The sequence below is a fragment of the Lampetra fluviatilis genome, chromosome 5 (genome assembly GCF_964198595.1).
Source record: "Lampetra fluviatilis chromosome 5, kcLamFluv1.1, whole genome shotgun sequence".
Classification (NCBI taxonomy): domain Eukaryota; kingdom Metazoa; phylum Chordata; class Hyperoartia; order Petromyzontiformes; family Petromyzontidae; genus Lampetra; species Lampetra fluviatilis.
In genome coordinates this window covers 3,318,385-3,339,435 of record NC_136279.1, presented here as the reverse complement: position 1 = coordinate 3,339,435, position 21,051 = coordinate 3,318,385, and the positions used below count along the sequence as shown (strand labels likewise).

General features: G+C 47.9%; 1 protein-coding gene across 2 annotated transcripts; it reads right to left on the bottom strand.

Moving 5' to 3' along the window:
• Nucleotides 1-1,806: 1,806 nt before the first annotated feature.
• TBC1D23 (TBC1 domain family member 23) lies at nucleotides 1,807-20,149 on the bottom strand. Of its 2 annotated transcripts, none has more exons than XM_078856469.1 (18): nucleotides 20,045-20,149; nucleotides 17,658-17,772; nucleotides 17,240-17,345; nucleotides 16,462-16,663; nucleotides 15,839-15,953; nucleotides 15,074-15,198; nucleotides 13,091-13,191; nucleotides 12,558-12,661; nucleotides 11,964-12,092; nucleotides 11,224-11,316; nucleotides 10,543-10,719; nucleotides 9,457-9,499; nucleotides 8,729-8,829; nucleotides 7,767-7,894; nucleotides 6,764-6,837; nucleotides 6,272-6,407; nucleotides 4,566-4,772; nucleotides 1,807-3,908 (listed from the first exon to the last, which is right to left on the bottom strand). In XM_078856469.1, exons 1-18 carry the CDS (start codon nucleotides 20,071-20,073, stop codon nucleotides 3,827-3,829), a joined length of 2,067 nt encoding a protein of 688 aa, XP_078712595.1. In that variant the 5' UTR covers nucleotides 20,074-20,149; the 3' UTR covers nucleotides 1,807-3,826. The 2 variants fall into 2 exon arrangements, with proteins under 2 accessions (XP_078712595.1, XP_078712596.1); XM_078856470.1 differs by having other exon boundaries at nucleotides 13,091-13,137.
• Between the last annotated feature and the right edge of the window lie 902 nt (nucleotides 20,150-21,051).

The following is a 21,051-nucleotide window of genomic DNA, read 5'->3' as shown; positions in this document are numbered from 1 at the left end:
TCTCTCTCGCTCTCACTCAGTAGAGGGAGGGGGTAAAGGCATTTTGTTAAGGTTCCAGTGTTGAGCCTTCTAACCCCAGATTCATGATAAATATGATATCGCACACCTACCGATGCGAACGATGTTTACAATCAAACGTGGCGATATTTACACTTCAGTGTTGCCAGGTGTGTACAGTATATGAATATGTACAGTGGTCGGCGTGAAGATTTAGAAGTCCCGATATGGAACCTATTAACCGCGCAAGCCCATGGCAACTGCCATTTCCCTTTTGCGAAAATATCGTCATGTCGGAAGGAGGAACCGGCACGACTTACCATTGTTTGCCGGCCAATTTTTCCTGTCACGTCCTCTTCCGAGCATTTGTCCCAAATAAGCGGGTTCCGTTTTCCGACTCCTCTGTCGAACTCTCTCTTCACAGTCTCCACCGTGACCCTTCGACATCGCTCCCGTTTCGCCACTGACGCGGCCTCGTCACACTCCTTCTCAGCTTTCTCTAAATGTTGCCATCTTCTGTACTCTCTTTCTCACAACAGTCTTCCTACCTGGTCACATGTCCGAACCATCTCAGGCTATTCTCACTCTACCCCTCTTTCTATTGAAGCTACTTAACCTCCACTTCGTGACGTCGTGTACCGGCCCACGACCGACTCGTTAAGCTGCTTAACAAATAGGATGAGTGGCATTCAAGTCACTGCACTGACAGCCACTTGAGCCACTTGTGAAATTGCCCATGGATCAAATTCGTTTTCCACGGGGTCATTGTGAAGGGACAAAAGGTCCCAGGACCGGTTCCCTGCCACGGCTGAGATCAGTGGCGAGTGATATTAGAATCAGAATGTTTATTTAGACCGGAGGAATCCGATGAGTTACGTAGCTTTCTCACAGATGTTCAGATACCTGAACTGGTCCTGGGTCGCCGCTTCACCAACCCGCAATGACCAGCGAGGTGAAGCATGATACAACAAAATCCTCCCATGACCAACACACTCTTCCGCACCTCCCCACACCACGATAGCTGCACTCTGGGCAAGATGCCTGAGATCGTGTCCTGTGATATTACCAATTTAATTGACCGAATTTGAATAACACGAATTAAAACTATCCCACCTATATTGATAAATACTTGAATTCAAGTGAAGCAAATTACCAAATACCAGCAGGACCCGGATTCAAATTGGACATCTGAAGATATCTGGAACTCCTGGCACAAGCATTTTAAAGTTTCCGCCACAAGTGTTCACTCTCGTACTGCCCACAGGTAAAGTCCACCTACAGCACACTGGGTCACACTCCACAAGGGTGGCGACACGGCCCAGCGGGGAGGGCATTCACCGTTTGTTGCAGAGGTTCAAAGCTCGAATCTAGCGGCCGCCCTGGTTAATTTTGCGGGTGCATTAACAATAGAGTACTCGCTCGTCTGCTTCACATTGGACCTTAAAGATCCCGTGACATCATTCTCAAGAGTAGGCCGTTTTTTTGCCGGCATCATAGTCCAAAAAATATATACCCTATATATCTGCACCTCCAATTAGCACAGTTGGCTACGTATGGCGAGAAAGAAGTTCATGATACATACATTAATTTGGAACTATGCATCGCAACCATTGTCAACGACTGTAAACAAAAAAAACGTTGCAGGGCCCTCCTGATAAGTCACAAAGACTCAAGTGAAGCTTTCCCATGGTAAACGGAGCACAATGTTAAGAATAAAAATATATATATTGTTACAAGTTTGCCCACTCGGCCACAATTCTCCACCGTATCCTCAGGCAAGGCTGCACAAAGGGACCAGGCGCTTGCACATTCAAGGAATAATGTTTTATTGCATCTGACTTATTAATTGCAACCACGACAACACCCAAGACAGGCAGGGGAATGTGTATGCGCTGGTGACTTGAGGCGATGGTGATGGAAGGTGTCAATGTGCTTGATGATGATGAAGACAAAAGGATATGAAGCAGCAGCAATGACGCCGATAACAAAGAGACTGGTGTCGATTCCGGTAGTGGAAGATACACGGAATCTATTGACAATGGTATACAGTATTTTGCAAACAAATTGATCAATTAAATCCATTAACGTCTAGCAAGCGTGCCACACGTACATGTTGCTTGTGTGCACGTACTTTATTGACCGTGTCATCAGGGGTATAAAATTAAGAGGGTATTATATCTTACATGTGCGTGGATGCAATGTGTACAGTATGGAGTGCAAATGCGTGCTTCAATAAAGGTTAAGCGGAGGCCACATTAATTTCCTGTTGCTGCGAGGCAATGTCTGCGTGGAGTTAAAGGGAGTGCCGTGTACCCATAAAACATACTTTTTAAAAGAACCCTGCGATAACTTTCAGAAGAAAAGCGCATTGTGTGCTGGTTTATCATAGCCCGATTCCCAAGTCTGCAAAGTACCCACAATTGAATGTAAACAAAATATATGCACCTCTATAAATACGTTATACGCCGCCAGGTGGTGTCGTGGTCAGAATACGCAAACTCGCAATCGCAAGTTCAAACCCAAGTTGGCGGTTGGCTCGGTCTGTAGAATCCATCCGAAATTAAACAGCAATCATCCAATGGGAGTTTGGCCCTTCGCTGTGGAAACAGTGGAATTAGCATCAATTTCTCGGTGCCGCCACCGGAGATGAGAGCCACCCCATCCATTGTTATTTTTGTCCAGGGAGACGATTTCACTGTGACACAAATACAAGTCTCCCTCGCTAAATTAGATGCATCTCACCGTGCTGTCACCTGGTTAAATAAGGAATGAAAGTAAACTGTGTGTTGTGAAGGACGTGACGTGAACAGATGAACCTTTTCCTCCCTCTGTAGAACATGATTCCCCACCATTCTAAGTGCACGCAATGCCATGTTCAGTGCTCCTCTGCAAGCTACTGGACATCTGTGAAAAGGGAGCTGCATAGGCTCATTGAATAGCTTCTAGTCTAGAAACGATTCTGACTGTTCTTTCTGATATATTAACATTGCATCCCATTGCTTCCTTGCACTTACTAATGATTATTCGGAGCACACATTGATTAACTATAGTTTTATAGAGCCTCCGATGAGGTTACAAGGCTTCCCCCCATCATTTCCGCCCCCCCCCCCTAGAGTGGCTTAGCAGTTTATGACGGAGTTCCACACTCGGAATAATTTTTAGGCTATGTTAATTTGAGCTGTGGAAACCGCATGTTGAATCTAGCTGGGTAGTATTCGTTGCTTAGAGCACAATGCACAATGGGAAGGCTGCAAGCTCACGTCTCAGGTTGGAGGTAGGAGGGAATTATCTCGGCCCATCATTCCTTTTCAGTTGACACAAGCCACTTTTGACACCCACTTTGTGGGACGTCAACAGTGGTCCTTTGTACCAACGTCACTGGCACCCTCCATGGAAATGTGGACTTTCCACCACTCGTCTGGGGGGCTGCCAATTGAGATGAGCGCTACCCCGTTGCTCATGTGAATAGGGAGACAAACAACGACCTATTGCACTTCTGATTGTTCCTGGAGTGTGGCTCATCCTGACTAGTGAGAGTTGCTTACACTTCCTGGGCCTTTCTCACCCTCCCGAAGCGTGTATTGACGGCTACAAAGCTTGCCGCTGAGATTGCCTCCCCAGGCATTTTGTGCAAAAGAGTGGCAGGTCTCTGGCCTTCGAAGGTTCCTCGGCGATTGAAACTGTAGGCATCTGCGGGGGGCTGCAAAGTATGGGTGAATGATTGGTGTGGCTGTGTGTGTGCTTAGTGAAGTGTGCTTACTCACACACGTGCCAGTGTGCGGCACAAGTGCGAGGTGACACACGTGGGTGTGTGCGCGAGCATCCGCGGTTAAGTCTCCAGTGCGTCCAGGACCCTCATTATCTGTTGCTTCACGAGTTTGGTGGCTTCGCCGGCATTAGGGATAAGGTACCTGCAACGGGACACAGAGAGGGCTACGTGAGAAGGCGGGAACGCACGTGTTGACGTGTAAGGACTCGGGGGCGCTCGGGATGCGGGGGGGCGCCAGGACACGTGCACTCTGCGACACCTTAACTTTGGGAACAATGCCACTTTGTGGCTTTCAAAGCCAATTTAACATTCTGAAGGGTTTCATGTGAAGGTGCGAGCACATGAAAGGAGAGTTGTGGATCAAGCCCAATACGGACATATAGCAGAAGTCTTCTTCCAGCTATACACAAGACCACTTTGCCGGTTGTATAAAGAGCTACACGCACCGTCTCCAGCGTGCGTTATCCCGTGTACAACGTTCCGTGTGTCGTCACGCTCGTGTGTTACGGCTACGGTGGCTAGGAGATGTTAACTACCTCGCCTGGTATACAGGTCGTGGGCTCGACTTCAACCTTGACGCCTGTTGTAGATTTGGAGTGTGCATGTTCTCCTTGTGGTCGTGTGGATTTTTCTACGGGCCCTCAGGTTTTTCCCTCCACAATTAGAAGCATGCGCTTAGAGTATTTGGCTGCAATACATTTTCACATGGTAAGCCACTTGGCCAGGTCGCTCCTGAAAAAGAGCTACATAGCTCAGTGGGCCGATCGCAGGCGCGAGCCGTCCCCCCGGAGAGCCTCACCTGTCGGTGGCGTGCAGCGTGAGGTTGTTGCCATCGGCGACGCCGAACTTGAAGGTGATGAGCTCAGGCCGCCTCTTCTTCGACGTGATCTTGAGCACGGAGCTCAGGGCGCGGCGCGACACGATGCACGCGCCATCGGCCCCGCCACCGCCCCGGCTCCCCAACTCCCGAAGGCCGTACAGGTGCGTGGCCGTCACCAGCAGATGACTGCGGACGTCGGAAATGGGGCAAGCGGTCACAGACGCGGTTTTGCGAGCGAGGGTTTGCGAGTGGCGCGTTAAAGAGAGTCAGAATCGTTCAGCTGTGGTCACAGCGGAGCCCTTGTTTTACCCAGTGATTGTTCACATCCCCTAACTCCGACACCTACCCTGCCATCATGGTGCTCGATGAAATAACGGTTGTGTACGTGACTGGGTGTTAGGAGTACAAAATTGTGGTGGAGGACTGGCCACTTTCAAGGGAAGTGAATGGTGGTCCCATTATGGAACGACTGGCTCTCACCGCAGAAATAAAAAAACTGTTACCACTCGCCAAGAGCTGCGAATGGCTTTGAAGCTCAAATTTACAAAGCTATGAAAATAAATCTTGGGGCAACCATTCACCTGAACACACACAACATCTGTGTTTATGCTGCAGCAAGTCACACGGGCGTCACTACCCCACCATGGACTTGAATCAGCCCTGGTAGAGACTTGCAGTGACAACCAAATACAAAGCAACACACTGTGGATTTATAAAGTGTCTAAACACATGATTTAAAGCTTTCGTGACTGCAGGAATTCATACTCTTTGGGTCTTTCGGTCAAGTCACGTGAATAGAAAATAATAGGTCATGACGTTTCAATCGCAACACAAGCAATCGTCTTCAGGTGAGAGAAATCGTGTTCAGGTCAACTCTCACCTGATGACGATTGCTTGTGTTGCGATCAAAACGTCGTGACCTATTATTTTATATTTACGTGACTTGGCCCGAAAGACCCAAAGAGTATGTCTAAACACAACTCCTTAACAAATAGGGGGACATGTAAATATTGGGGTGGCTTTGGAGAGACGAGGGCTTTTTTTGTACAATTTTGCAAGTGAGAGGGATGAGTATAAAAAAACCAGAGGGGAGATGGGGAAAGCAGATGACGGTGTTATAAAGGTAATCATGAAGATGGTTCATAAAAACTGACAATAGGAGTGTTAACTTATGTGCGTATAGATTAATGCAGGATGATCATAATCAGACTATGAACAAACCTGTGTCCGTTCTCGTGAGATCTCAGAAGCTAAGTTGGGCTGCGCCCAGTTAGTATCAGAATATGTATTTATACTGGAGGAATGCAATGAGCTAAAAAATATATTTTTCACAGATGTCCAGTACTTGGATGGGTGACTACCGTGCACTAAGAGGTTGTTATAGGGCTTGGTGGGCTACGTAGTGGGCTGTCGTAGGAAAATGTAGCAAAACAAAAACCTTGTACTATACTTCTTTGCTTTCTATAGCCTCTTTCACCAACCCGGACCGATCAACGTGAAGTATCTTCCAAAATCCACCATGACCCGCATGATATGGGAAAACAGCAGTAGAAGCAGCTGTCACCGTGTGCATGGGAGAGAGTGTATGTATGTACGTTTAATTTATTTCACATTGTGCGTAGCCAACCGTACTTATCAGAGGTGTGGGAAAATGAGTGAACAAGTGAGTGAGCGAGAGTCTGCACCATGCGTATGTGCGTCCGTTGTCACGGATCTCGGTGCAGGGGAAGTGGTGCTTGACATCCGGCTTGGACAGCCAGGTCTGCAGACTCACGACCTCCCTCCGCTCATCGTCCGACACCACCCCATCCTCCATCTCGTCTGCACCAACGCAGCGGTCGCATACACGCACCAACGCACGTAAAGCACGCGTGCGAGACATACGCTGTTAATGTTCAATGGGAATGTTATGAGTGTTCATACATAAAGTTCAGTCAGACTGCCACCCTCTATGATTCACGTTCATTGTTAACGTCGGAGGCTCGCAAGGCCAGACAGCTGGGTATCTTATGGTTGAGTGTTAATGCCGAAAGCCAAGTGCCAGAGATATGCTGAGGATTGCGATTTGACTATTTTGCCACAGTACGACTCAACAGAAATAGGACTGTAAGGGAACCCCGATCCCAGCTTGACGTTGTCCCGTGTGCCACGCATGGCAAGCTGCGTTCACCACGTACCACTCTCACACTCCTCCTCGTCGGCGATGCTGAACACGGGTTTGACTCCACGGTACGGCCGGCCATACCCTGGCCTGCATCATCACGCACGACCAACAATAGGGCAGGATAACCATACCACACCAGCAAACTACACCAAAACCACCATCTCCGCATTGGCACATTATATCACCAAAGCAGCATCCCACCACCAATACACCATACCAACACATTGCAACACAAACAATAAGCGCACGACATCTTGTTATTGTTAAAACTAGTTGAAAGCCCATGGCCACATCGTATCTTTTAGAGGAAGGTCAGATGACCTGTACTTGTATTCTAACTCCCCACTGGTCTGTGTTCACCTGTGGCTGTGCATCAAACCCCAACTGTCCTCATATCCCCACTGTCTCGTGCTGCGTTTGCGCCACCTGTTTCCCACATCCGAGTGGCTATCGTGCGTCCATGCCTCTGCATCGCACTCTCTCTTTGCTCGGTGTTGTCTATGACCAAGCTGCCCTGTATTCGATGCTTCGAGTTTCCCATGCCCACCCAACCTGTCCATGTCACCACCAAACTCGGTGTTTCTTCAACCCTATGTCCACTGTATTCCATATCCCCACTATATTCCCATTTATCGATCTCTGCCCTCTTCCCTCCATGGCCTGTGCTCCCTTGTCCGCCAGTTGGCACCAGTTTCTGGCTTGCGGGCTGCCGTCCAGCTTGTTTGTGGTTTCCTGGCTTAACGAGCTAGATCAGCCGAATGGCCCCTTATCGTGAGTAATCTTTCGGATGTTCTGATGACATATGACCCGTACACCCAATATTCTTGTTGTCCACCTGTCCTCCTGAACACCTGCCTCCCACATCTCACCTGCCAACTAGTATATCCCAAAATAGCTGAGACCCACCATAATCTGCATTTCCCAAAAACCCCATCATGCCTTGTGCCACGTAGCCCCCCCACGTCCCCTGTATTTGTCTACCCCCCCCCCCCCGTGTCCCGTGCCCCGTGTCCCACCTGTCCCCCGGGGAGCCGGAGTTCTCCATGAGACCCACGACGCGCTCCCTCACCTGGGCTGACTTGCTGCGCAGCGCCGACGTCATCTTTGTGACCAGAGACAAAACCCCTGGTGCCTCTCCTGCATCCTGGTTGGACAAGGAGTCGGAGCGGGGCGTGCAAGAGAACACGGAGGCAAGGGCAGCGGGCGCATAGGATACAGCAAAAGGGATGAAGGGATGTGGACCAAAAAAAGAGAATGAGGACAGAGTACGACACAAGAGTTTGCAACAAAAACAACAACAAACAGGAGCATGCCGATGAGAGACAAGGTAGGTGAGTAGCACAGTTAGAACAGCGGATGTACAGCATGTGGACACTGCGAAAACACAGGGACTTGGAAACAACTCACTAAAAACAGGAGCGAGGACAGGGTTATAAAAAGAAACGCACACAATGTTCAACATGAGGCCTACTCTCCAAACACTTCCCCCTTGTTTCCCAGGTGCAGTTGACTCGGCATGTTCCTCCAGCCACCCCAGGTCACCCCCTGGTTGGCCGGAAGGACCGGTGGGATCTGTGGATACTGATAAGCCTGTTTCGCCCACACATCTGGTGCCCTGTAGTTCCCTGTAGTATCACGCACTGTGATGTAGTGCCCTCTAGTGCACTGTAAAGCCCTGTAGTGCCCCGTCATGTCCTGTAGTTCCCTGTAGTATCACGCACTGTGATGTAGTGCCCTCTAGTGCCCCGTCATGTCCTGTAGTGCCCCGTCATGTCCTGTAGTTCCCTGTAGTATCACGCACTGTGATGTAGTGCCCTCTAGTGCACTGTCAAGCCCTGTAGTGCCCCGTCATGTCCTGTAGTTCCCTGTAGTATCCTGTAGTATGATGTAGTGCCCTCTAGTGCACTGTAAAGCCCTGTAGTGCCCCGTCATGTCCTGTAGCGCCCTGTAACATGCTGCAGTGTAGCGAGGTGTGCACCGTGGAGAGATGCTGGTTGGAAGGCCCCGTGCTGGTTATCCACTCCTGGTAGGGGTTCTCATCCGCATCGACCTGCACGTCCGCCAGATACTGCTGCACGGCTGCACATCGTGTACGCGTCACCGTACACAGCAAGCCACAGTGAGCATCCCCGTAATTACACAGGAAATGCAACTCATCAGTTCAGGGGCGTGAAGCAACACCGACTCTTTTGCATGGGCAACCAAAATCACGCATCTCACGGACCACACCAAACCAATCCACACAGTGAACGCCACTTCACAAACCAAAATCACACCCCATGTATCGTGCAAAAACCAAAGTCAACAGGAAATAATGTTAGATTATTAAATTATGTATATCAAGTTAATTTATATTTAGGCTGCTAGAAAACACTGAGCCCAAAAAGTATATTTGCCAGAATGAAACAAAAAAAAAAGTAGAATATTTTTTACAATTTAAGTTGTTTTGCTCAATCACATTTCACAACAGTTTAAAATAAAAATCCCCACCGCATGCAAAACGGACGAATCCTTCAGCCTTGATCACGCAAAAGCATTTTTACTTGGCACTGTGTGGTATATTCCGTGGTGCAATGTAAATAAATGATGTACAAGACATGTCGTATATGTAAGATGCCCCTGTATTTCATGTTGTGAGTTTAGTTTGGCGTGCTTATTTGCGCTCTATTTTTGAGGTGCTGCAGGCCGATATTTGCGTGAGCTCACCCCTGAATCCTCCACGTGCTATGCTGACATACTCCTTGTGTTTCTGCAACAAGATAAAAAGCAGACGGCAAAATACATTCACACACCCACCTCACGCGTTCCTCTATAAACACTACCGCACACGTGAACCGCACACCGTGACCCCGCGCACCACTCTAAAAACACACACGCGACGCCCCCACATCTTACACAACACAGACAATACCATGTAACGCACAAGACGCCAAACCACTAATTATACACACTACACCAAAACGTACTACTCCAAGAAATCCCCATATACACCAACTCCAGCCTTCTAATTCATACAAACCACTCACAAAAAAACACACTGTACACCGTACACCACCCTGTATTCACCACCCAACTCCATACCACATACATCACCAAACATACCACCTTACTGCCCCATATGTGCCCCCACATACCACTTTGTACACCTAACACATGTACAACTCGGAAACTCACACGCACGCATGCTTCGCACTATACACAATACGACAAAAACCACACATTCCATAATGTACACAATACATTTTTTACACCGTGGCAAACACCATTCATAGAAAGCCACATCATACCACCCTATTACCAACACCCACGCACACCACTCTGAACCACAAGCCGTAACCCATATACATGCAGCACATACACCACCCCAAACATAATATCCCACACCAAAAAAAAGTATGCCAAACCACACACTCTGCCATTTACAAGAGGTATAATGATGCATCGATTAATACCGATTCTTAAGCGATGAAGCATCTCATCATGTTTGTAAGAATCAATATTTGTGTTTTACATAAGGGGTTCAATAGGACAGCTTACAACTGTTATTTCCACCGCGATAATTTAGAAAAATAATCAAATCGTGACCCTCAATCGTGGCAATTGACGCTCACATGGGGCGAATCGTTACGCCTCAACCTCTGTACACAACCACAATACGCACCACTCAAGTTGAAAGACACTGCACGATACTCCAAGCTACACACACTTACAATACTCAACACCCCAAAGCACACACTCAACCACACCAGAAACATCACACACACACAACACCTCCAACACTCGTGGACTCACCTGGAGGAAGTGAGCAAGCACCATGTGCAGGTACATCTCGTCGTCGTCTCCATGGTTACCGGACCCCATGAAACACAAGTGCTCGCCCCCAGCGACCGAGCCTGTTGCCATGGCGACCGCCTGGGCCTCCAGCAGCGCCCGCACGGACACGGCGAATTCGGACGGGTTCTGCAGCATCTGCGCCCCGTCACACGCCGTGACGTCCCACCAGGCTGGCGTTAAACGATGTCACGCGCAGTCGTGCCAGAGACTTAACGAGCATTAGGCCAACACTAACCGCCACTGCCTAGGACCAAATCGCCCAGAATGTGTACGATCTCATCAGATCTTGGAAGCGAAGCAGGGATGAGCTTGAATCGAGCTTGGATGGGTGACAAACATGCATAAACCAATGAGACAATAGATATTGGCAGTTCAGAGTCAGTGGTGGAAATTCCATATTCCCATTGTCAACAGTAGTCTCTCAATCGGATAACCTAATGTTGGATTCCTGCAAAGTGGAACCAGCTTTATCAGAATCATCTGGGATTTAACCCAACAACTGCTTTATTGTGAATTACATCCTGTCCCACAGCGCCACCTGGCCAGGTTACAGCATCATTACACTAGTGATGTATGTCCGTAAACACCCACACACTGCACAACCATTAAGACATCGACTGCGCGATCCGATGTACCCACCAAGTGCGGGTCGAGGTGGAAGGCGGTGGACAAGTGTGCTGCATTATACTGCTCAGCAGGTCGGCAGTCAACCACAAAGAAGCGTACACCCTCCTGCAATGACACACCGAAACACCGCTTGTACCGTCACCAGACACCGACCACACTCACGCATGGTGTAGCACACCACATACTCTACCGATGCATGTTTGAGACATCATATTGACGGCTAAGAGAGTAAATGAGCAAGGGGACGGGACACGTCACGAGAAGAGAGGATGGATGGTGGTCGGGATTAAGGGCGGAGTGGCAGGCAAAAGTAGGAACATGCTCAAAAGGACGTCCACCGTGGAGATGGGCCGATTAAATCAGCTGGTACACAGTTGCGAGATGAATCTTTGCATCGCAAGATGGTGAGATGACAACAGCTGGGGGAGGCCTTCATCGAGCAGTGGATTGATCGTAGCTGATGATGATGAAGTTTTGTGCAGCTGATGATGACATTGTGTTGTGAAATTTTTAACCACTGGCTGAGAGCGAGTTGCCCACGGTGATGCTTGTGTATGGGAACTCCAGTGGTGAAAATAAGTGTGCAGTGCCTAGGCCAGGGGTCGGAAACCAAAATAACAAGAAGAGACATTTATTTCGAATTCGGTAAAAAAAACCTCTATAGTTCAAGAACCGCAATGCATTTTGAATACGAGACGGTGCAGGTTGCCGAACCCCGGCCTACGCGGTCCTCTTGATGTGCCGCGCATTACCCCATTGGTGTGCGCGCTGGAGTTGAGGATTTCGGAGGCGCTCACTGGGAGGCACAGGGTCTGCGACGCTCCTCCTCCTACTGCAGCCCTCACCGCTACCAGCGATCCACCAAACACAGCCTGGAATTCCTGCGCATCACGCAACACGCCACGAACATGACGTTAACTCACCGCTGGGCCATGTCACCGTCCTGATGCACAAACACAACACCCCCATATTCTATTTTTATCTTAGCGGTAGGGACCACTGAGCTATACAGCTCTTTTTCATAAGCGACCTGGCCACAAATGATAGCTCAACAAAGTGGCTCATCATGTGGACATTTAGAGCAGCCAAATACGTTACTAAACGTGGAGGGAGAAAACCGGATGACCTGAAGAAAAATCCACGCGACCACGGGAAAAACATGCAAACTCCAAAAAAACAAGCGTCAGGCTCAGGATCGAACCCATAACTTCCTGCATACCAGGCGAGGGAGATAACATCCCGTCACCGCAGCGCCCTATACACTCAAATTGGAGCAGTGGATAAGTGCGCAAGAGGCACAGTACACAAACGCACACACTCCAAAGCACCCCAACCAATAGACACACCTTGCGGAAGGAGATGGGTGTGCGTGAAATGTAGTACTGAGCCAGGGAGCAGAAATCCTCAATATCATCCTCCTGCAAGCCACACGGAGCCTGTTGGAGTAGTGCTGCAGGGAGACAAGGAGACGTTGTGGGGCATGAAGCACAAACGTCAGTGTTCCACACGGCAACACAGGGTGTGGGGGCATGTAGGGATTATGGAAACAGGGGGCGTGGGCAGAAAGAAAGATAGGGAGACATACACAGCATGGGGTAAACACAGTATAAAAGCACACACAGGAGAATCCCATAAAGAAGGCTTCACTTCTCCACCCACAGCATAAGGGTGTCTCGTGAATTTTTCTTAGCAAGCCAACCATTCCCGAATAATATTCGGATTCGTCAACTTAACTTCAGAACAGTGAGCATTCACCACACGGAACTCAATTTTGAGTGCATCAAGCCTCAAAAAACCTGAGATGCTGGCACCGATTAACAGTGAATCAATACTGCAAGGCAATAAATTAGTTTGTGAACTATATGCGTGCAAAGCTCACCTAAAATATCTTCTCGGCTTCCATCCTGAAGAGCTAGAACACTCTCCCTGCAAAACAAATATCTCCTTGTTATCCTGCTGACATCAGAGCTGTCAGAGTCCCTATTAATACCAAAAAAAAACACGTTGGATTAGCGTCACCAACATTCATCCATTCAGCATTAGCATATAAGTGCCGACCACATCAGCTGATCTATTTCATACTGTAATATATCAAATAAACACTTACTATAAGCATCTAAATTTCGATTTAAAGCTTTCGTGACTGCAGGGATTCATCTTCTTGGTTCTTTCTCATAGTGAGAATTATTTGATTTTATTATGTTTTATTTTTATTATTTTATTACTTCCCTTCTACGTGACTTTACCGAAAGAACCAAGAAGATATAAGCATCTACTGTTGGCTTGGTGGCAAGCCTAATACCAATACATGTACCAATTATGACTGGTATTGACACTGAGTGAAGGTACCCATGTATGTGTTGTACTAGAGCTCTATATAGTACTAACTAAAAAATACATACTATTGTATACAAATATTATCCTCATAGTTTGAACAGATTCACGAGGCAAGGCACGTGCTGTTCGCAATAATCTATTCAGGACGAAAAACAGCATTTATGTAGGAGGCTGGCATGTCTAGGACAAATCTCCTGTCTCTTTCCCCAACGCTAAAGTTAACACACTGCCACACAAGGGCTGGGTTTCATGAAGCATCTTTCGCGAAAAACACATCCCCTTATATTTTGACCGCAAATTAAGGGTAATTTTCACTCTTGAGCCGTTGTTTCGTGTAATCTTGCCAAGGTGCTTATCTTAGGCTGAGTTGCCCTAAGGAATGTCTAAGCTAAAGCTCAAACACTAATTGCCACGCGTGTGCATGGCCAACTATCACGCGTAATCCCATACAATCGTCATGCATTACACTCGCCATCATGCCACACTGAGTAAAGTTGACATGAGCACAACACTATAACAGTATCATACTAAACCCACACAGCATCATTGGACATCACTCGCATATGAAATATATAATTTGAAACGTATAATTTGCATTTATAAATAAGCTAAATGCAATTTCAACTCAACATGCCAGGGTCAACGGCGGCGTGGTGTATTCCGCAAATATGCCCGACTGTGAAGGCGGGCACAAGCCGGCGTGAGTAGGTTAAACGTTGACTTTTATAAGGGCACCACGGGGTGACCAGCCCCTCCCCACCTCTCCCACCCTCCACCCAGCCCCAGCCTCCCCACCCAGCCCCTCCCCACCCAGCCCCTCCCCACCCAGCCCCTCCCCACCCAGCTCCCACCCCTCCCATCCCCCCACCCAGCCCCACCCAGCCCCACCCTCCCCACCCAGCCCCTCCCCACCCAGCCCATTCCCACCCCACCCAGCCCCTCCCGCCCCACCCAGCCCCTCCCTGCACGACGGACGGACACAATAATCCACTGTGGGCTGGTGTAACCAGGAGGTTCCTACCAGTAACAAGTAATGAAGGCTTATGTCAAGCACACACGTGCTTCGTTGTGACATACGTGATATACATGCATACACAATGCAAGAGTCCAACTAGAATTTCATGAAATTCTGAGATTCTGAAACCCCACGGAGTCAAGAATATTTTCCAAGTCCAGACCAACATTCAAATCAGGGTGTCAGAGTTGCCTATAAGTTGTTGTTTGGTAGAGTATGCATGGAATTCCCACGTGTGTGTCACATGACATAAAGCAGACATTCATTCCTCAAGGACTTGGTGTCATTGCAAACAATGTCACAGACATCCTTGGTAGTATATTTAGTGCAATATTTTTTTCCAACATTCACTCGAGAGAAACGCTTATCAATTCTTCTTAGCAAGTCTCAAGACTCACCGAGAGGAAATGAGCAACGGGTCGTCACTAATGTGCACCGTACATGAATTCTGCGTCTCACGTGTTCACTTTCCGTGTCAATTGTGCCGCGATTGGTGCGCGCTGCACGTACTTGGCATTGACGAGAATGACGAGAATGAGGAAGAACACGAGGAAGGGGTCGTTGAGCTGCAGAATCATGTCCCACATCGTTATAGCAACAGGCACCGTGAAGATGCTGGCAAACAAGCTGTCCAGCTGCATCCAAACACACACACGTGGACACATCGTAAAACACAGGAATATGACCCCAACAAAAACAAAGATCCCCATATAGCCTTAACAGACTGTTGGGGCAAGTGCTGTAGCGAGCACCTATGAAGGCCGGCAAGATACACGAGGGGGTGGATGGCCAGCACCACGCCCGACAGCCTTTGACCCCTTGTGGCAATGTTTACACATCGCACCAGGTACTCAACTGAGGCTGAGTCGACCTAGGGGAGGCCTAGGACCAGTTCAGATAATCGTCACTGGTGTTGGCCGTGAGCGTGAAACGAACGCAGGTCGCCAGGTTTGTAGCACTAACCGCTACACTACCGCTCCCACAAATAGAAACGCATACTGCCACACACACTGATTAAAAATAATGCATCTACATACTTCACTAGAATAGATTTATACACATGTAAAATATACAAAGCCCAACAAGAGAAACACAAACAGACGCACACAAATGCATTTTTGAAGTTAAATGTGTATTATGAATTTACAGGAATCTTTATTTACGTAGGCTGTGTGTATGTTTAAAAGTGTGCAATTGTTTTCGGTGAGTGAGATGTTTTCTGTTTGCGTGCGAGCAAGTGGTGTGTGTTAACGCGATGCACGTGCACGTACGCACCCATGCGCGTGCGAAGGCATCGGGTGAAATCTTCTTTGTCTCCAGAAAGGAGCAGAGCCGTGGCTCATGGTACTGGAGCAGCAACCGCAGTGCGTGCACAGCCTGTAGGCCATCCCTGGACATCACACAACATGTTCATGGTCAGTGTACACGAAGTGATACACCCATTAATCAGAAGCAGATTGTTGGTAAATGACCAGGTGCTTGAGGGGACTTATACGATGCCAGTTCACCAAGCTGGCACCACAGAGACCGTGGGTTTGATTGTGGGTGGCCAACCGCCCATAACTAAATTTGAACCCATGATTAAACTGGGATCTCAAGTATAGTGATTTGATGTTCTCAGTCTCATCACCAGTGACAGCACAAAAAAACGCCATATTTTTAGTTTAATTTCGCTTATTACAACTCTAATTATTAAATAGCGTAATTTTATTTCCGTGCAAATTAAGTCTCTGCAGGGCCATACAGAAGTAATTTGTGATGTTTTCTTACAGGGCCCACGTTTCTTCTGTAAAGCTTTCACGATGGGCTTGCTGCTACTCTGGGCATCTTCAATTCAACTCCCGAAGATGCCCACATGGGGCCCACCTGAGCGTGCGTGTAAGCGGTGTGCAGCGTACCTGGGGGTGTACTTCGTGTGCAGCGCATACAGGCAGCCGTATGTGTGCGCACGCGTCATGTTGAGTGTGAGCAGCGGCCCAAGGAGGTGCACGAGACCGGATCCCGCCTCGTAGCGCACACCGCGCGACTTGACGCAGAACGTGAGCACATCCTCTGCCAGGCTCAAGAGCGAGCCCTTGTCCTGTTCGTCGGGTAACGAGGCTGCGTGGACACACAACACACACACACCGGTCAAACACATCCACATCAAGCTACACTCACTAATGCCATACAGTGTTACACGTACCACACGCACACACAGAACGACACTCGCCACTAACTCACATACAACATTGCACTAAACGCACACACCAATAAACTAATCAAACACATTCACACCACATTACACACACTGGTGCACAAAGTGGTACAAAACCACACACAGAGATATACCCTCCAACAACAAAATGTTGCACTGACCACACGCACTACATTACACGTACCTAACACAATATACTTTACCTTATCAACTGTATATAGCACACAAAACCACACACAGTATGCAGTTGAAAAACTAAACACGAAAACAAATAACAACGTAAGATTTGGAATGAAAAAGCATCTAAATGGAACCACATGTTAAGATACTGCAATAAAGGAAAACATGAGGCATATATGTATACTCTGTTCATGAGCAGATGTCAATCATGAGTGTCTGTCAGTGGAATTTTGGATCATCTGGAGTTTGGAGGTGAGGCCATAGAGGCAAAAGTTGAAAGTGAATGGTCACATTCTCACCAATAAGTCTCTCACAGTCGGCATGAAGGGTCTCCTGCTCAGGTAGATCATATACCCCATCCCACGAGGCCAATGCATCTGCCGGTCCACGCACACCCAGGCATGCCTGTGTATACACATCACACAGAGGAGACCATGTCATATGTAATTATGACCCATACATATAAGGATTCATAAAATAGTTCAGTGGGCAAAACATTCATTTGGATATGTTTTGGTAAACCTGACCCGCTAAATCAAGCAAGTTATTTTACTGCGTGAAACCAATACACTACCTTCACTCATCACTTTAAGGTTATCTTGTGATATATGACCGTTCATTGTGTGCATGCAGTGGTTTATGAGTTTGTGTGCAGCAGTGAGCGAATGTGTTTTTTTCAATTTGACAGATAACAGTTTGTACTGAGTGCACGCAGACCTGCCAGATACGGGCACGGAGATGTGCGGGTACTGGGTGTCCGTGCAGAAGGCTTTTCAACGTCTCCACATCCACACCTGCTCCACCCGAGAGCAAGTCCTCGAGCTCCGTCAACCTAACGCACAACATTGCACCACTCCATAAAGCGTTCATTTTTGTTACTATTTTTATTTTACCAGGTAAAACCCACAGAGCTATATAGCTCTTTCTTTCGGAAGCGACCTGGCCACAAATGATAGTCCAACAAAGTGGCTTATCACGTGGAAATGTATAGCAGCCAAATACTCTAAACGCATGTTGATTCTAAATTTGGAGGGACAAGCCGGAGTACCCTGAGAAAAATCCACGCGACCACGGGGAGAGAACAAATTCCAAATATACAGGCGTCAGGGTTGGGATCGAACCCACGACCTCCTGTATCCTGGTGAAGTAGTTAACATCTCACCACCGCAGCGCCCACGTTCATTCATATCAGACAGTTTTGCAAGAACGGTCACAAAGTGCTTTCTAAAAAAAAACTTTCATTGGGGGCCTTTAATTATTAGCCTGGTATTTGTGTGATAAATATTAACATGACATAAATAACTAACCGCAAAATACATTGAAAGCTACACCTAATTTTACCACCACAAACCACCATAGAAATGTTAAGCTATGAATTATATCATCATGTTTGCACAATTTTCCACAACTTGTTTAAATCTGAACATAATCAGACGTTCTGTAGAACCATGCACATAACCATCAAGCATAAAACCAGTAAATCAAATACCAGAGGTGGGACAAAGTCATTGTTATGCAAGTCCAAGTCGAGTCGCAAGTCATCAAATTCATGACTCGAGTCTGACTCGAGTCCAAGTCACATGACTCGAGTCCACATCTCATAGGTGGGACAAAGTCATTGTTATGCAAGTCCAAGTCGAGTCGCAAGTCATCAAATTCATGACTCGAGTCTGACTCGAGTCCAAGTCACATGACTCGAGTCCACACCTCTGTCAAATACTCAACATAATCGTATAAACCACTATGCAAACTACAAGAAACAATTCGCTGTAAGCACACTGAAAACTCAAAGTGTGTCCATGTGCAGTGCCTGGTTTGTTTATATGGACACACCCAGAGGTGTGGACTCGAGTCATGTGACTTGGACTCGAGTCAGACTCGAGTCATGAATTTGATGACTTGCGACTCGACTTGGACTTGCATAACAATGACTTTGTCCCACCTATGAGATGTGGACTCGAGTCATGTGACTTGGACTCGAGTCAGACTCGAGTCATGAATTTGATGACTTGCGACTCGACTTGGACTTGCATAACAATGACTGATTTGAGTCCACACCTCTGGGGAATAGTGCCTAACCACACTGGCAGGTACAAGCAGCACTGTGTGTCGTCTGATGTTCAAAATGTGAATCTTGACACGAACTCGCACGGAGTGTCCGGCTTTGCGTGTCGCGTCGTCTTTGACGTGAACTTTACAGCTGACGACGGCGCGATCGGTACATTTCCGGGAAGCAAGTGAAATAGAAACCTGTGTGTTGCCAGCCTAAACAGTTGCACTGTCATCACAAAATACTTTATCGACCCGAGTGAGAATATTATTACGACGTAATGAAAACAAAATGCTGAAGATTAGCGGATTTTTACAGAAATCCATGATGAAATGATGATGGAAAATGCATATAACAAGATATAATCATTCAAGGATTTAAACGATAACGAAAAGCACTGGCTGATGAGATGCTAATGATGATATGTCGAGATGATGATGTGATGATAAGACTCCCAGAACCTTATCTCCGTGTCAACACAATGTTCAATGGACGTATCCCCCGGGATACCCCGCTCTGGCCTAATCTCCCCGCCGGGATCCCCTCGCCTCCGCCGGTAGCGCCGCATAGGCCGCAAGTGGTGGGTCGCACCGTCCGCGCAGAATCCCAAAAAACAAATTAGCATGTCCAGTGCGATTATACGATGTACACGCTGGCAATCAAAATGGTACAATAGGCATTTGAACTTTCTTTCTCTCTGTGCAATTAAAAACGCGTATTTTTGAATCAAATTAACTGTCACATTTCATAGTCCGCTTAAGCGGACTCAAAGGTACGATCGCGACGATTGGCTTAGCGCCAAGCAGTCGCGGCTGAGGGCGACACGCCATTGGTCCGCGACAGACACGTGACGGAGTCCGGCCAATAGCGAAGAGACTGCCGAGCCGAGGAATTCCTTAAGCGACGTGGAAATTGTAAAGTTGAAACGAGGCCGTCACTTGGTGAAAATGCTTTCAAAGTCGGTCCCCGGCGTCGTTTGTCGCGCGTCTTGAGGCGACGTCCGCGCCGAGTTCCCCACAAAGTGACGAACACTCCCGCGCACCGCCATGTTTACCAATCGCCTTGGGCGTCGCTTTCCGCCATTGTGGTGACGCCGCCGATGTTTCCCCCGCGGTTACGACATCACGCAACGCGCAGGGCACGTGCGTCGTGACGTCACGCGTTGTTGATACGTCACGCGTTATTGTGACGTCACGCGTTGTATACACGTCACTCCGCCTGGCTTTTTTGATTGGTTGCAAGGCGGGCGCGGGACGCACGGAGCCACGGGGACGCGTAACGTTTCGGGCGATGGCCCTTCATCAGCGAGCACGTGAAGAAGAGGCATTTGTCCGAAACGTCGCAAATCAATAGATGTCTATTTGCTGTATACACGTGACACACCTTCTTCAATGACACGCACGGCCTGCAAGGTCGTGCCACATTTGTCTGGGACGCTCAAACCAGGACGACCTCCATCGATTAGCAGGGTTGGCTACGTACGGCGCGAAAGAAGTTCAACATATTCATCATTCATTGGCTGAAAACATAAACCCAATGCAGTTGGATCCTCTCTTTAACTCACTGTTGTTGTTGTTGTCGTATCCTCAAATCTTGTAACTCAATTTTAACCCACTTCCCAATGTGGTATCGACTGCAAACTTGGTATGCTTATGTCATAATGATGACAATACTATATTATATCATTACATTTTTAAAATAAACTTTTAAACCATCTTTTTTATATGTTATGTTTCTGCTTGGGTCTAATTGTTGGCTGTAAATCACCACGGTTCCTTACGTTATGGCAAGCCTCGGGGCCACTTCTTGGAGTCGTGGAGTTCTGCCATTACTCGTACGGTACATTTCATTAAAGCGTATTTTAAAAAAAGTATTTTAAGTATTACTTCTCCTCTTGATATCTCCCTGGTTTTCGTCGATCAAAGGTGGCAACCCGACCGTGTTCACCCCTCACCTGAACCGCACCTGGCTAGTGACGTCACACGGGGGTGGGGCACAGGGGGCAGCTCTGACACCGCCCCCACAGCGACCACCAAAACACTGACCCCGCCCCCCAAGGCA

Bases quoted from the DNA above. Each gene is read 5' to 3' on its own strand.
- TBC1D23 (XM_078856469.1), bottom strand. From the start codon at position 20,073: ATGGCGGAAAGCGACGCCCAAGGCGATTG. The intron at 17,773-20,044 runs GTAAACATGGCG...GTTGTGCGTTAG, and splicing joins AGCGACGCCCAAGGCGATTG to GTTGACGGAGCTCGAGGACT. The intron at 15,954-16,461 runs GTACGCTGCACA...TGTGATGTCCAG, and splicing joins CACACGAAGTACACCCCCAG to GGATGGCCTACAGGCTGTGC.